This window comes from Manacus vitellinus, unplaced genomic scaffold (genome assembly GCF_001715985.3).
Source record: "Manacus vitellinus isolate BGI_N305 unplaced genomic scaffold, ASM171598v3 scaffold_24_pilon, whole genome shotgun sequence".
NCBI classification, from domain to species: Eukaryota; Metazoa; Chordata; class Aves; order Passeriformes; family Pipridae; genus Manacus; species Manacus vitellinus.
In genome coordinates, this window is record NW_021939798.1 from 2421843 (window position 1) to 2437750 (window position 15908).

Consider the following 15908-nt stretch of genomic DNA (forward strand, 5'->3'; position numbering starts at 1 on the left):
TGGGCACAGCCCCAAGGCTGCCAGAGCTCCAGGAGGGTTTGGCTGATGCTCTGGGGCACAGGGGGTGACTCTTGGGGATGGGCCTGTGCAGGGCCAGGGGTTGGACTCGATGATCCATGTGGGTCCCTTCCAATTCAGCATTTTCTATGATTCTATATGGGAAACAGGTTGTTTCTACTCCCAGTCTGGGCATCTCAATGTGTTTTGTGGAGGTCTCCTTTTTGCAAAGTGAATTTTCTGTCTGAGACTGAGTTGCAGCTGCCCAGCATGGGCTGTCCCTCCAGTGCCTGTGCATCAGGTTGTAGACACTAGTGTTAGTAGTGACTGCAGAGAACTGTCCCTTCCAAAAAGCAAGCTAAGGGACAACTTTGTTTCCCTTTTTCTCCACGTTGCTTGTTAAAGTTCTTCTTTTTACAGTTTTCTTTAATAGGAGTCTTTAAAAGTAATCCTTTAGAACAGTGCAGGGTGGAGACACCCTGTGAGGGGGAGGTAGAACGTGAGAAACATGGTGGGAAATTAAAAAATGCCATTTTAGGTATTCTCAGCTCACCCCCATCACCCTTCCCCAGCACTGCTTTGTCTGGAACTCCAAGGTCCACCTTTATCTCACCTGATTTCTGGTAAAGGAATGATTCAGCGTGGAGAGATGGGGATCTCCAGTGGGGCTTCCCTCAAAGCACCACAAGGTTCCCAAGATGATTGTACCTGAGCAGTGCCAGATGGGTGTATCTTCCTCTCCCCAGAGCTGGGTGAGGGTATAATACATCTCTCCTGATTCAGAAGCCCGTTGTGCTCTTCATATCCCCCCAGACACTCTCCCCCCATGTGGCCCTGGGGAGGGAGGCCAGGAGCAGGGTTCTTCCTCCTGCTTCCTCCCGAGCTCATAATCCACTAAACAAAGGAAGGGAAACACAGGAAATCATCCCTGAATAGAAGGGGTTTTCTTTTTATGTAGCATGACCTATCTTTGCCTTTGAGTATTTTTAACTCTGGGCCTGATTCTTGGCTCCTTTACATCATCTCCCCAGCAATGGAACTTGGCAGAGCCACCACCAGCCTCAATAACTGGGAGTAGCACTGAGCTGCTCCAAGGAGTTGTGTTATTTCTCGTGCTCTGACTCCCACGTGTTTTTCTCCCTGCACTTGCCAGGTACCTTGTACCAAAGAATGGTCATTTCTGAACAAAGCCTCAAAAGCGACCCATACCCTTACCAGGAAAAGTGAGTAGTGCCTCCTTGAATGTGTTGATACTTTTATTTTGCAGTCTCTTAGTGAAATCTGTCCTTTTCCAGTGCTCTAAATTAATCTTGGGTGGAACAGACAATCTGGACCTCAACCCTGTGGCAGTACGTGGTCTTGGGGGACACAGTTTGGTGGCATCCAGTACCTTGTTAAAATGAGCTTTGCTTTGGGAGGAGCATATTCCTCTTGTGTCCCAATTTACTTCTGTGGTCCTGGGAGGCAGGGAGCTTTCCTTGGTGGAGAGACAGGGTGGAGAAGGGGAATATCAACAGCAACACTTTTTCTCTACATGGAATAAGGGAAATGTGAGCTGCTCAGTCTGTAACTCCCTTGGGAGGGGCAGAGGAGGGGCAGGGGCAGAGGAGGGGCAGGGACTGAGCTCTGCTCTGGGGGGACCAGGGACAGCAGCCAGGGAATGGCTGGAGCTGTGTCAGGGCAGGCTCAGGTTGGATCTCAGCCAAAGGTTCTTCCCCCAGAGGCTGGTTGGGCACTGCCCAGGCTCCCCAGGGCAGTGGGCACAGCCCCAAGGCTGCCAGAGCTCCAGGAGGGTTTGGCTGATCCTCTGGGGCACAGGGGGTGACTCTTGGGGATGGGTCTGTGCAGGGCCAGGAATTGGACTTGATGATCCTTGTATGTCCCTTCCAACTCAGCACATTCTGGGATTCTGTGATGTCAGTAACAGGGAATACTCTTCTCTTTTCTCCACCCTCCTGCCCCACACAGGATTTTCATCTTTGCTGACCCCGAGCTGCTCTCTGAAGCCATCTGCAACGCTCTGCTCACTGACACAGAGGCAGCTCAGGTGTCCCAGAGCCCCCGGGCGTGCATGTGCTACGTGATCAGCCACGCCATGCAGGCGGCCCTGGGCGAGGGCTGCGACCTCGGCGCCCTGAAGGGCAGACTCCAGGTAACAGCAGCACCCCTGCAGCACCACTTTCCAATTGTCCTGCTCTTGTTGGGACACCTTGAAGAAGAAAAAGGTGTTTTGTCAAGTGGAGAGATCACCCCCACCCAGCCCCTCACTGCTGGTCTCCATCCCTGGCAGCCCCAGAGTTACTCGCAGAGCTGGTGTAAAACTAAAACAGTCTTCAAATATAAAACAGGTTTTATAAATAGCCAGAGGTTTTGAATCTTGAGTTTGAGTTGTCAGTTTTGCCCAGCAGAGCAGGGCTCTGCCACTGAAACACAGCTCCCCTGTGAGCCCCTGGGCATTGCAGAAACATCTCAGTGGAACACTTTCAGTGAGTTTTCTCCAAAGCCTCCTTGAAGGAGCTCTGGGGCCACAGGAACACAGATGCCTGGTTCAGAAAGGCACCTTTGGAGGGGCTCTCAGCAATTTCCACTCCAAGGACACTGTGTGCCTGCTGTCCCCATTTCCTCAAAGTCATTTGAAGTGCCAGCACTGCTGCTGACTCCCCAGGGGACACAGTGTCCATCAGCTGCAAACCTGCCAGAAAAAAAGCTTTAAGCAGACAGCACAACCAGCCTTCCCTGGGGACAGGAGGACCTTTGTGTCCTCTGCTATGAAACAGTTTTTGCAGGACTCATTTGCCCTCTTTCTGCCCCCTCCCATCGCTCTGCCCCCTCTTTTCACACCTCTGGGTGTTAACAGCTGCTTCCCACGGCAGGATATGCCCACGAGCGAGGTGGAGCAGTGGTTCCAGCAGGTGGTGGTGGCAGTGGAGTGTGCAGGAAGCGAGGGGAGCACAGCCCGTGGCCAGCACACAGCCAGGCTGGAGGAGATCTACCGGGCCCTCCTCAGCTCCTCACAAGCAGGTGAGCTCCAGCCAGCCATTCCCAGTGGGATAGAGGAGCAGCTGGCAGGCCCTTGCCTCTCTGCTGTGTCTCTGCCATGTCCTCCCACAGGTGTCCATCTCCACCTTCCCTCTGCCTCTGCTTTAGCAGCAGGACCGGGATCAGGTCCCTGCAGTGACCTGATGGCCAGGATGGAAAACTGGCAGTGGAAGGCAGATTTGTCACCTGAGGAAAGGGACTGTGGCAATCTCCGCTCCTGATTCAGCTGTCTCTGTTGTTTGCAAAGGGTGTCAGAGATGGCAGCTGGGGGAGATTGGACAGGCTCTGAGGAGCACTTTGCTGGTGCAAGGAGCATCCTGCCATGGCCTGGACAGGGGGGACACTGTTCACCCTTTCCTGAAACGTGATGTACAAAGTTTTCCAGAGAAGCTGTGGCTGCCCCATCCCTGGAAGTGTTCAAGGCCATGTTGGATGGGGCTTGAAGCAACCTGGGCTAGTGGAAGGTGTCCCTGCCCATGACAGGGGGTGGGACTGGATGGTCTTTAAGGTCCCTTCCAACCCAAACCACCTATGACATGGTGGACTGTGGCACTGCCATCTCTTCCCATCCCTGGCAGTGCTCTTTTCCAGCCTGGTGCCACTGTGGCTCCACAGATTATAAAAAAGGTCTCCAGTCATTACAGCTCCTCACACAAATCTGGGATAGGCCAGAGGGAAATGGAGGTCATGGTTCCTCTCCTGGTTACTCCTTGAATCCCAATCCCCTCCCCAAAAATAGCTGGAGACTGTCACAGTGCAAGATATGAGGAAGAGCAGCCAGTGGTGCAGGGACAGGAGTGGGACCATCTCCACCTTTTGGAGGCAGTGAGCTATTAAAGTTTGTCACTGCTTTTCCCAGAGCCATAGTGGGTTAAAAAGAGATGGCTATGGTGGGACCAGAGGTCTCCCTTGTGAGGAATGTTTGATTTATTCTGCAACTCCTCTGCTCTCTGCAAAGCAAGGTCCTTTACTTGCCCGTGTTTCAGCCTCCCCATTTTCATTCCTCCCTTCCACTCAGGGTGTAGGCATCTTCTTACAGCTGATTTGTGAGAGCAGAGGCCCTGTGATTACAGCCTCACATTGGCCAGAAGCAACCAGGGTGGGAGAGCCCCTGGGACTCAGCAGAGGGTCTCAGCCAGCGCCTGGTGCTCAGCACTGGGGGGGTTCATAAACCTGGGTGGGGAAAATGCTCCTGTGTGTTACAAGCAACCTTGTTTCCCCCAGGCAATGCTCCCCTGGGAGGGCTGCAGGACACACCTCTGCCCAACCCCACCATCAGCTTTCACCTCTGGACAGAAGACAACCAGCTCTGTGAGTGCCCCAGGGGGGCTGTGGGGAACTGGGGTGGTGCCTGAGGGTGGGGATCCTGTGCAAAACTTGTCATTTAGCCCTGACTCCTGAGCAGTGAGTCTTGTAACCATCACCCAAGGGCCAAGCTCGTGGAGTTTTGTGCTGAATGCAGCAGCCTTCCTTCTTGTGGGCTGCTGGTCGCAGATCAGGGGATTAGGGGTGCAATGGGCTGAAGGAGTGAGGAGAGGAACAGGCTGCAGCAGGATGTGTCCAGAGTACCTGATTTTGTTGCGGCTGCCCCATCCCTGGAAATGTTCAGGGCCAGGTTGGATGGAGCTCTGAGCAACCTGGTCTAGTGGAAGGTGTCCCTGCCTATGGCAGGGCAATGGAATGAGATGATCTTCAAGGTCCCTTCCAACCCAAACGATTCTGTGAGCCTGTAATTCTATGATTTGAGTGATACTGAGCTCTCTTCACAGTGCAGTGTGAAATGGGACTGAAAGGCAGACTCCCCTTGGGCCCACTGGTGGAGATATTTGCTTTACAGATTGCCTGAGAAGAGGGAAGCCGAGGCAGGCAAGGGCTCAGCCTGGAGTTGGTTGGATTTCCCTCCTCAAGCCCCTCTCTGCCCGCAGGGAAGGAATTGGTGCTGTTCATCCGCCCGCTGTCACAGAGCTGCGAGCCCGACTGCCTCGGCCAGGACCTGGACACCTTCGAGATCCAGGACATCGTCTCAGACTGTGAATGCTGTGAGCAGACCCGCTTCTCTGTCCTCTCCACCGACAGTGGGATTGAACGAGACCTGCCCGTGGCCGTGGAGGAGCCCTTGGCCCCGTGCGGAGCCGAAACGGAGCAATCCCGGCTGCACAGGAGGGGCGGCATCAAAAAAAAGCCGTCACCGCTGGAGAGCGTGGCCTTCCTGCAGGCTGGCTGCTGCAGTCCCGGGGTGAGGCCCCCAGTGAAGCTGCAGAAGAGATCAGGAGTCCCCCAGGATGCTGCAGCCCCTGTCCAGAAGCTGCACACTGCCCGCATCGTGCTGCTGGGGGACGACCGGATCCTGGGGCGCCTGGCCCAGGCATACCACTCTCTGAGGTGACTGGTGGCCGCAGCCTCCTGGGCTCTGGGGGCTTGGGGAGGGGCAGGACAGAGTGAGGGCTGTGCTCCTCAGCCTTTGGAAGCAACCAGGATGTCTGGGGGTGGGGTTGGGCTCCAGTGTTACCTGGAACAGGATGGGACTCCAGTGTTTGGCACTCCCCAGACTTCACCGGCTGCATGGCATCCTTTGGCTCTGTTGGCCCACACGATGCACACAGCGAGTTCTTCTCTCTGTCCATGGAGTGGGTTAATAAAGAATAATTGAGGCAAGATGTTTTCCTATGGAAAAGGGAAAAATTCTAAAGAAAAGCTGTTTTCCAGCTGGCTCTTCCCAACTGGTTCACCTGGGCCAGGAGAGCAGCATGGGGTGGGTCTAGACTGTGGTGCAGGCAGCAGCCTGGGGGGCAGAGTTGGGTGCAGAGGGACCACCAGTCCAAGAAAAAAATTCTGTCTCTGGTTCCCCATCATCTCCCCGTGCTCAGTTTGGGAACCCAGGGCCATTACTGCCATCCTGTCACACAGAGCAAAGGGAGGCACACGAGGAGGGCACATGCTCCTGTTGCAGAGCAGCTGCAATCTCCTGGCACTGCCCAGCCTTGGCCACGAACCATGTTCTTCCCTCTTCCCCTTGGGACACGACTGTTTCTTTTTCCATTTCAAGGAAACGGGAAACACGGCGGGTTTTCCTGACTCCCAGGCTGAACCTGCAGTTCTACTACATCCCGGTGGTGGCAGGGCAGCCAAACACCTCGGCTGTTGTGGTGAGTCTGAGCACGGCACCGCCGGGTGCTGCTGCCAGCAAGGGATGACGGTGTTTTTGGAGGGAGAGCAGGGGGGATACAGGAATTCCCATCCGTTCATGCCCTGTTCCTAGAACAAGGAGAGGGGGAGCCAAGTCAGGGTGGTTGGGCTCCGTTTGCAGACTGGTTTTGGGAACCCATCAGCTCCACAGAGCTTCAGGTTGCTCCAGCCTCCCTGATGGGTGGCAACTCATTCAGTCCTGCTTCTATGACCCACCTATAGGAGGACTGATGAGGTTTAGCAAAGGACTTGTGCTTTTCCCACCTCCTAAATGCTTAGGGGAAGCAGTTGCTGCTCACTGAGGGCTTTGCCTCCTTGGTCAACAGCCCCAGTTCTAGATCTGTAAGTCGCTACCTTGCAGTTTCTCTTGGACACGTCTCTTCCCTTCTCACAGCCTCAAGACAGTGACAAATAAACACTTGCACTTCTCATAATATGTTAAGCTGGCCCAGAGCTGGCTGTGAACCCTGACAAACATGCTCTTATAAAAATGATGATTTCTTCTTTTCATTGTTCACTTAATTTTTGCCGTAGAGCACCCCCTAAGTGAGTTTGCCATCTTCTCTGGACCAAGCAGGGAAGGGCACAGCTCCCTCTGGCTTCTCTGTGGCTCCTGGTATATCCTCTGAGCTGTGTTTCTCCCACAGGACCACCCTTCCAGTGGCCACGAGGAGCTCTGTGAGGTGGCCGGGTACCTGGGCAGAGCCGACCCGTGGTACGAGAGCAACATCAACACTCTGTGCCACGTGATTCCCAAGCTGGCCACCATGGTACGAGGAGAACCCTTCCACCTCCCCAGCCTGGCCCACTTCCCAAAGACACCTGAGGATGAGTTTGTGCCCCTGCAGGGCTCCTCTGTGCCCCAGACAGAGCTTTTCTCCTGCAAACCCTCCCCTGGGCCCGGCAGCTGGAAGGTGTCTGTGGCTGACACTGCCCCAGCCCACAAGGCCCGTTTGCTGTGGTGGGGTTTTTTGGCCAAGGGACAGGAAATGGTAGATTTCAAGAAAGAAAAGGTAGATGAGGTGTTTGCTGAAATACCCCTGGCTCTCATTTCCTGGCAGTTTGAGCCATCATTGACAGCCTACAAAAAAAAGCTGTCGGGTGGGCACAGCCTTGGCGTCTCCCATTTGCTTTGACCAGTGAGGGCAGAGCCACAGCTCATCACTCACTGTTTGTCTGGGAAGGTGTGAGGGTTTGTGGCAGGGTTTCTGAGAAGTGACTGTGGACTGACCCATGATGTGATTTGCCCCCCTGCCCAGCCTCCCTCGCCGAGCAAACACCTCGTGACCGATCTGTTCATCACAGACGTCATCGCTTACTACGTCCGCATGGGCCTCCAGCCCGTCTGCTTCCAGGTCTATGCTGTGAAGGTGGGTGTCACATCTCCTGAACCTTCACGTGGCCCTGCATGGGCTTGTGGAGCTGTGCAGAGTCAGCAGGGCCTGGGGACTTCCAGCAGATCTGAACCTGGATCCCTGTGCCCCCCAGCCTGTCCCCTCCTTGCCAGGCTCCCAGATTCAGTGACTCTGTGTAGCACAGCTCAGCTGGAGTCAGTGATCCTGGAAAGGCTATTTCAGGATCACACAGGTCAGAAAAGTGAGCCTTGAAGGGACACAGATTACCTGCTCTGCTGGATTTGGGGTTGCTCAGGAGCCCTGGTACCTCCTGCTGCTTGTTCTGTAAGCAAACAGGACTTTTCTGAGCAGCTTTGCCAAAACCTTTCTGTACCTCACAGGGGCTTTGCAGGGTTTCCTGAGACACCGTTTTATTTATTTCCTCTCAGCTTTTCTCTGAAAAGGTGTCAGAGTGAGACCTGGCACCTGATATGCCAGATCTGAGAGCCAAGACAAACTGTCTTTGGGCACATAACATCAATCCCCTGCTCTGCTCCTCTGGCAGTTTCCCCCTTCAAAGCTTAGGCTGGCACTGATGCACAGATCTCCTTTTAATCTACTTGTAGCCACTGTGGCAACAGCACAGGAACAGCCTTTGGATGAGCAAATTGGCACATGCAAAGAGCTGGAAGAGCTTTGGTAATTCCTGGTGTAGCATCACCAGGACTTGAACTAATAACATGTATCCTGTAAAGACTTGGAGCACCTGGTCCTCAGCTTGTGTGGCTGGGGATTTTTTTTTTTTGGTGAATTTTTACTCCACTCATTTCTCCTCCCAAGACAAAAACCAACAGCAACTGAGAGAGTGGGTGATTCAAGCAGGGGAAGAGGAACTGATTCCAGATGTGGTTTTCAGATAGACACACCTAAACTAATCTCTTGCCATACAGGGTGTGATATTGCTTCATCTGGAAACACTTGACCCTGTTTTGCCTTTTTGGTTAAGAGCACGCTGTTCCCCTTTGGCTGCTGAAAGCTTCCTAGCAGTGTGACTCAAGTCCCACAGGAGCTGGATGTAGGGCTAGGAGAGGTTCTCCAGGAGCTTCTCCTCACATTTTGCTCAGTACAAGACCACAAAAAGAAAATAATTCATAGGGCTGGAGTGACCTGATGATTTAAGTGTATCAGATAGAAATTAGATACCTTGAAGCTCAACCAACATCTCAGTCAGGCCTGGGAAGCTGCTCTCTGTGAGCAGGGGGTGGATGGCTGGGAGCTGACTCATCATGAGTGCACAGTGACATCCAGTGGCAGGGGACACTGCCCGTGGCTCTGCTGACCAGGACCAAGGTCTGCCATGCTCCTGGGCTTCAGGAAGCAGAGCCAAAGCAGTTCTCCCCATCCCACAGGTGCCCTGGCTGCCATGGTGAGGCCGCAGGTGACCGAGGAGACATTCTGAAGAGATTTTCCTCTCTTTCAGATTTTCTTCAATGACCCGGCACAGGAGCCGGCTGAGGACGTGTTCCTCACCGAGCTGTGCACCCAGGGGCAGGACAGCATCTCCCACAGAGGTGTGTGTGTCCCACCAAGCCGAGCCCTGCAGCAGGGGCTGCCACCCTGGGCAGGGGTCCTGCCATCCCCAGACCCCACTCACCCCGTCCCTCAGCCCGCAGCAGCCAAAGCCATGTTATGGGACAAGCAGGAGGCTTCCCTAAACACCTCCATCTCCCTCTCAGGCACATGAAAACAGGCTAAATGAGAGACCTTGTGGTCACTTGGCTCCTGGTCTCAACCAGCTTTTGTAGACTGTGCCTTTGGTTGGCTCCAGGACCCTGTGGAGTTGGATCAGCACCCTAGTTTTGTTGAGGAAACAAGCTGGGCTTTACAGCCATCCCCTTTGCCAGGCGTTTTCCCTGTTAGAAATCCAGCTTCCTTGAGGTACCAGTTATGGAACAAGAGTGCTTGAAGGCTGGGCCATTACAGAAGGCACATCCAGCCCTTCCATCAGTGCACTGTGGTGTCCAATCCAATGGATGTTTGCCATTGAGATTGGGCACAGACCCTCGAGTGAGTCCATCTCACTGGAGGTGCTGAGTACACAGAGCCTCAGCTCCCATAGGCAAGGAGAGAAAGCCTGATGTGCCAGACCACTCTGTGATGGAGGGGGTGGCTCATCCCATGGGAGGACTCCCCTCTGCTCACCACAGACGGGTGGCATGAGTGAAACCTCAATCCCACTCGGTTCCCTTCTTGCAGAGTTAAGCATGACCAAGAAGAAAACAACCCTGGATGGCCCTGGCATAGATCTCACAGTAACATACAGAAAGGTAAGCAGAGCTCTCAGCAGCCCAAAATGTCTCTGCTCACAGGGATACCCAGCATGGCACAGATCTCCTAAAAGGAGGACTCTGACCCTCCTTCTTTCCTCTGGAATTGCTCTTCAGGAGAGGACAGAGAGGTTGTGGTGAGCTTTAAAAGCCTGGTAGCTAACCCTGTGTTTGTGAAAACCTGCCCCAGACCTCTCCATGTCCAACCTCCCTGCAGGAGGAACTAACAGAGCTTTGCCTGCAGGTCGTGGTGAGTGACCGGGAGAAGGAGCTGGACATGTCCCTGCGCTCCACAGGTCTGCTGATGAAAGCCATCCCTTCTCAGGAGGCTGAAGGTGGGTTCTTCCTGCTTGGAACCACGTGAGGAGGGTTTGCTGAGTTTTCAAGTGCTCAACAGAGTAAATCTGAGCACAATCCTTAGTGCCAGTTGTGCTTGGGCTGTGGGGTTGAATCAGTGATGGGCATATATTGGTGTCACCACAGTCTGGTGGTGTCTTTTCTCATGAATGATGTGTCTGAGGCTCAGACATGATCTAAGCTTGGCAGCATCTTCCTTTTGCTCCAGCCTTCCTCTTTCACCTTGCCCTGTGAGCTTCCCACCCTGAGCATGATCCTACATGAATCCCTAGCCCATGGAGCTTGCCAGAGTCCTCTTTTTCTGCTGTCCTATGTATCCCACAGGCAGTGCACCCAAATGTGGGGTATGGCACCAGCCCTACTGCAAGCTGAGCTGAGATCCTGCCATGGCCTGAGATTAACATGCTGCTTCTGTTGCAGACCTGGTGTGTCTGAACGTGACCATCACTGAAATCATCAGGACCAGCAACTTGTCAGGACGGTCGTTCTCAGTAAGTACCTGTGGCATCCTCACGGCCCTGGAGGGCTTGGTCACTGCCTGGAAATCCCTTGCAACAGCAGTGAAAGGGGAAAGACTCTGTGGGGAGGAGAAGGCTTTGGGACCACCGTGCTTAGAGGGTGTTTTGTAGTTACGTTCCATGGAAAAGTCCATGCCAAAGCCCCTGCTGGTCAGTGCAACGTGGAATCCTGTCACAGGAGACCCTGAATGACTGAGCTGTGTCCACAGGACAAAGCAGAGAAATAAAGCTTAGCCCTGGTCCTCGTGGCTCCACTTGAGTGCAGGAGAGGGTCTGTAGTTTTGCTACCAACTCCATTTACTCCACACCTTCAGCTGCAGACCCTGCATGTTATTCCCCACAGAAATCCCAAAAAATAATTTAACAAAGCACAAACGTGAAGAAGGAAATTCAGTTAATCTATTTATCAGCTCAGAAAGGTGGAGAGGTAAGAGAAGGGACTGAAATCTTGGACTTCTGTCCTTATCGTTTTGCATGAAAGTTCAGGTAGACTCCAGAGGCAACACTGCCTCACAGGAACCTGTCCCTGCAGTTTGGGTGGCATTAACTGTTGGTGTCCCTTGGGCATTCAGGCCCTGGAGTCTCCAGTCTCTCAGTTAGTGTTTTTAAGTAGCCAGCACAGTTTTGGTTATTTTCACCTGGCTTTTGGGAACGCCAAGGTGCTGCAACCCACACTGCCCACAAAGATACCCCACAGCCGTGGAGAACAGGCCATGCCCCACACCAGACATCCCAAACCTTGTAGCCTGTGCAAGCACTGCCAATTTGGAAAGCCTGCCCTTACAAAACTTGACCAAGTTGTGATTACAGGAGAAGGATTTGCCTTGTGTCACATCTGAGGTTAAAAAATAAAAACCAGAGGAATGTCCTCATCTGTCCTTTTCACACCCAGCATGCACATACCACCCACCACCACACAGCCAGGGGAGGGGAGGGACACACTCACTGGGCTCCTCCTCCTCTCTCCATCCAGGCTGTGGCAAACAGGTTGAAAACACGAAATATCACAGTGAGGAGCACAGAGCAGAGACCCTTCACGGTGCGTCTGGACAAGGACAGCAGAAGAACCTACAGGAATGTGATCAGGTGAGAGTGTGCCAGGCTCTACCCATCTCCCTGGAAGGGCTGTTTCCCAGGGAGTCCTAGTCCTCATCCTCATGCAGGACAAAAGACCTTCTCCAGGGAATGCAGGGCAGAGGGGTGCTTTGTGGTTTTGGGTGATGGTGTGAGAAACAAAATGGTTTTTCATTGTACATAAGGTGCTGTCATTAAGACAGTAGAAGAATAGGTACTTCTAGGGGCAAACAGATCCTGGATCTCCTGAATTATCTCCTGAGGCTGATGCTCTCTCCACTGACTGTACCTCTCACCAGGGAGTCTCAAGGGGTAGAGAATCCAACCCTGTGAAAGTAGCAGGGATTAATGTGCCTGTAGAAGTGACATATGATGTGTTGGAAACAAGCAGGTAGTTCAAGGTCTGTGGGCCTCATGTAACACTCATAAACTGAATTCCTGAGAATCAGGCTGGACCAGGCAATGGACACTGGTGGTGTGGTCAAACTGACACACATCAGCTCATCTTTCCAGCCAAACACGGTTGCAAAAAAGCATAAAAGCAGCTGCACATTTCAGTGTGACCATCCTCCCTCAGCAGTCAGTGCAGAGACCTGGTGTTTGGTCTGAGTCGAGGCTCTGGCCCTCAAGGGCAGATCTGTACATGCAGCAAATGTGTTCTTGTGCTCTTGCAGCCTGGAAGTGTCTCCTTGCCTAGAGCCCAGCTACTGCTTGCAGAAGACAAGGACCATGAAATTCAGCCTTCACGAAACAGAAGATGTGGGGCTTGTGAAATACATGCCCAAGTCTCTGCTCCTGCCTATCAACACGTTTGCAGGTGTCACACAGTGAAGAAAACAAGAGAAAGCTGGTGTGGGAGATGTGACATTGGGTCATCACAGAGGACACGGAAAAAGAAAACACACTAAAAGGCACCAATGGTGATTTTACAATGGTAATGGTGTGAAAAGCTGTGAGAGCAGGGGTGGATAGGGCTCGGGGTGACAGCCATGCCCTGCTGGGTGACAGTGTGACCACAAATAACAGCCCCCTGCCAAGGGGCAGAGTCTTGCTGCAGAACTGAGTTTTAACCTTTTGCACAAGTCAGGGGAAACCTCTGAGCTTCTTCATTTCAGGAAGACTGGGTGGAAAACCTGGCTGTGGTGTTGGTGCTCGCTGTGCTGTGCATCCCAGGGCAGTTGCTGGCAGTAATATTTATTGTGATGTCTCCCAGCCCAGCACGGGATCAGGGCCCGACTGCCGGGTTCTGCACAGCAAACTCTTCATTCTGGCACAGGGTGATGTATTTGGGCAAACCAGCAATTACTCCCCTGCCTGATTTAGGAAAGCCTGGCCACAATGTGTGTTCTCTGGAAGTCAGTGGAAAACTTGCTGTTGTTTCAAAGGGCTACATGGGATAACAATGAATGGTGTGAAACGGGGACATGGAAATCTGGTGCAATATTGGACAGTGAGGAACAGGTCAAGAACTGCTTGTGCTGCCCAGGAAGTGCTGTGGGATATGCTTGGCTCTGCTCGAAGCAGAGACCTTCACTGAGCAGATATGGAGGCTGCACAGCAGCTCTTGGACATCTGAGCTGCACCTTGGAGTCCACCTGGGATTTCTCTGTGGTTTCACTGTACACCCTTTCTGCATCTTGTCTGGAACCTCACGAGTGCTGGGTGCATTCCTCCAGTTGTACATCCTGGGAACAACCTCCTACAGTCCCAGCAGGACTGGACCTCTCCCATGAGGTCAGCCTGCAATGTCTCAGTGTCCCAGCCTGCCTTGCAGTCCTGGTTTGGTCTGTGCCTGCTGTGTTGTGCAGAGGAGTGCTCCTGGGATTGATGGATGGGCAGGATGCCTGAAAGACTTATTTGTTCCTTTCTCCTGCTGCTCCCATGGTGTAGAAACCCTCCCCTGGTTTGCAGCTGGGCCAGGCTGAGCAGTGACAGCACAGCTCCTGCTTCCACCAGGAGTTGTGGAGTGAGTCAGAGTGACCAGGAGTCAGAGTGACCCAGTGTTCAGGATGATCCTGGAGGAGGACCTTGTCTTCATTCCAGTTTTTGGCTGAGTGAAATAATGGATGAAATACCATGTGTTGTTATTGACTTTCTGAATGTGATCTGTGGTTTCTGGAGTCCAAGGAGTCCCCCATAAATTCACACTGGAGGAATTTCAGGGCATTCCTTCTATGACACTATCATTTCTTTGTTCTCTTGGCTCCCAAAAAGTCGTTACCTGGGCTGCCTTCACTCAGGGGTGCTTGCTTGGATCACCAGCCCAAAGAAAGTGTCCTTTAGCTTTGTAGGTGTACATAACAGCTCTCCCCAGTCATCTCTGGCTGACACTGCTGGGGAATCCCTGGAGCCAGCTCTGTGCTCCAGGGTAATGCCAACCAGTTGCAGTGACACTGGCAAATCCTTATTTAGCCCCAACAAATGGGACAAATCCACCCCTCTGGCCTGTCTTTGCCAGGTCTGCCCAGCCCTGGGGAGCTGCACCTCTGGAAAGTCACTTCTGCTTAACCACCCACACCTGGAACAAGGAGCCCACCTCCAGATATCCCAGTCTGGGGGATTGGAGAGGAGTTTCCCTTCAGCAGAACTGCTCTCAGCTTGTGGGTTGTCTTGGCTGGTTAGGTCTCATGGAAATCTTACCTCTATTTCTTACCACGTGCATCAGGGTTTAGGGCTTCAACCTCCCTGGTCCCTCTCTGTGCCAGCAAGCACAGGGCAGCTGTGTTCCCTCTCCTGTCGCCTGGCACAGCAGGCATTGCCCCTTCCTGTTCCCAAGATAAAGGTTGATTTGCTCTCACTCTGAGTGTGTCATGCCACCCAAAACAATTGCTGAAACACACTCCTGGGGGCTCAGCAGCTCCAGAGCTGTCAGCAGGTGACAGGGTATTTAGCAGTGTAAAAAGCCACCAGGTCCCAAGAAATATTTAATCCTGAACCTGCACAGTTGGAAGATCATACTGGGCAGCAGCAGCATGACCATTTCCAAAGGAAGATACCTTGGAATGCTGGCAGATGTAGCCCCTTGCTCCTGGCAGAGCCAAGTCCTCAAGCCTTAATGTCCCCCACAGGAGTGACAAGGCTGCAAGGTCTCAGCCACAGCATCTGGTCCTTCAGTACTGTTTTTCACCTCATAAATCAAAAATTGTTGAGGCTCACGTGTGCCAGACTTAGGCAGGAGACATTCTGGTCCTGAAGGAAGCTGAAAGTAGACAGGAGGCTCACAAACAAGTTAGGAACAGCCTGCTTGCACCAGCTGTTCTCCTGTGTGAGCTGGGATAATATGGGGTTTGAGGAGTGACCAGTGGCTCTGCACACATCTTTGAGGCTTCACTGGGGGGTTTGTACACCCCAGCACACAAAGGAAATGCTTAAAAAGCCATGAGACTGTGAGCTGGGTTGGAATGTGGTCTATGGCATCCAGAGTTTACTCTGTACAGTTGTAAATGATGTAGATGGAGTATAAATTATTTGTATATATATGAATGATCTGTATCAGAAGGTGCAATCCTTTTAATGCCAGCTAAAAGAAATTAGGTGAAAAAAAAACAGCAGAAGCTATTCATTTGTTTGTGGTTTTATGTTTCCCTGTGCCTGGGGTGGGTGGGGAATGAGCTGGCAGGACCAGAAAGTCACCAGTGTCCTTTGGCCCTCTTGACCAGTGTCTCCTCCCCACCTTGGGGCTCCAGGTTGTGTTACACCAGAGAGAGACTTCATGGCCAAAGAGGTCATTTGTGAAGGGATGGGCAAAAATGGCTGAATTGCAGAAATTTGGAAGCAGTGCTCTGTGGCTTTATAACCCCCATGTTGGCTGCCCCTTGACTCCCCTCTGTGCTGAAACACTCTGTCTCCACAGCCTGTTCCCCTCACAGTCTGTCACTTCAAAGCAACCCATTCCCTTAGTTGGGCTTGTCACCTGAGGGTGGGAAAGGGGTGAACCACTGGAAATGGGTGAATCACTGGCTTTCTGCAAGGATCCCCTAAATCCCACTAACCCTACTGACCACAGGAACTGCTCATCAGTTGAGCAGAAACAGCTCACAAACTTGTGCTAATGAATTAGCACAGTTGTGAGAAGA

The 15908-nt window shown here is 52.7% G+C and overlaps 1 protein-coding gene across 1 annotated transcript in view; it reads left to right on the plus strand.

The window, feature by feature from the left end:
- PIK3R6 (phosphoinositide-3-kinase regulatory subunit 6) overlaps positions 1 to 15330 on the plus strand; it is a 20134-nt gene extending 4804 nt beyond the window's left edge. Inside the window, exons 5-18 of the mRNA XM_018073369.2 lie at positions 1151 to 1220; positions 1966 to 2149; positions 2871 to 3018; positions 4261 to 4347; positions 4962 to 5418; positions 6083 to 6182; positions 6870 to 6992; positions 7482 to 7592; positions 9037 to 9127; positions 9813 to 9883; positions 10128 to 10218; positions 10661 to 10731; positions 11732 to 11844; positions 12507 to 15330. Coding sequence (XP_017928858.1) covers positions 1151 to 1220; positions 1966 to 2149; positions 2871 to 3018; positions 4261 to 4347; positions 4962 to 5418; positions 6083 to 6182; positions 6870 to 6992; positions 7482 to 7592; positions 9037 to 9127; positions 9813 to 9883; positions 10128 to 10218; positions 10661 to 10731; positions 11732 to 11844; positions 12507 to 12663 — 1874 coding nt within the window. The 3' untranslated portion in view covers positions 12664 to 15330. The remainder of the gene's footprint in view (positions 1 to 1150; positions 1221 to 1965; positions 2150 to 2870; positions 3019 to 4260; positions 4348 to 4961; positions 5419 to 6082; positions 6183 to 6869; positions 6993 to 7481; positions 7593 to 9036; positions 9128 to 9812; positions 9884 to 10127; positions 10219 to 10660; positions 10732 to 11731; positions 11845 to 12506) is intronic.
- Positions 15331 to 15908: the final 578 nt, after the last annotated feature.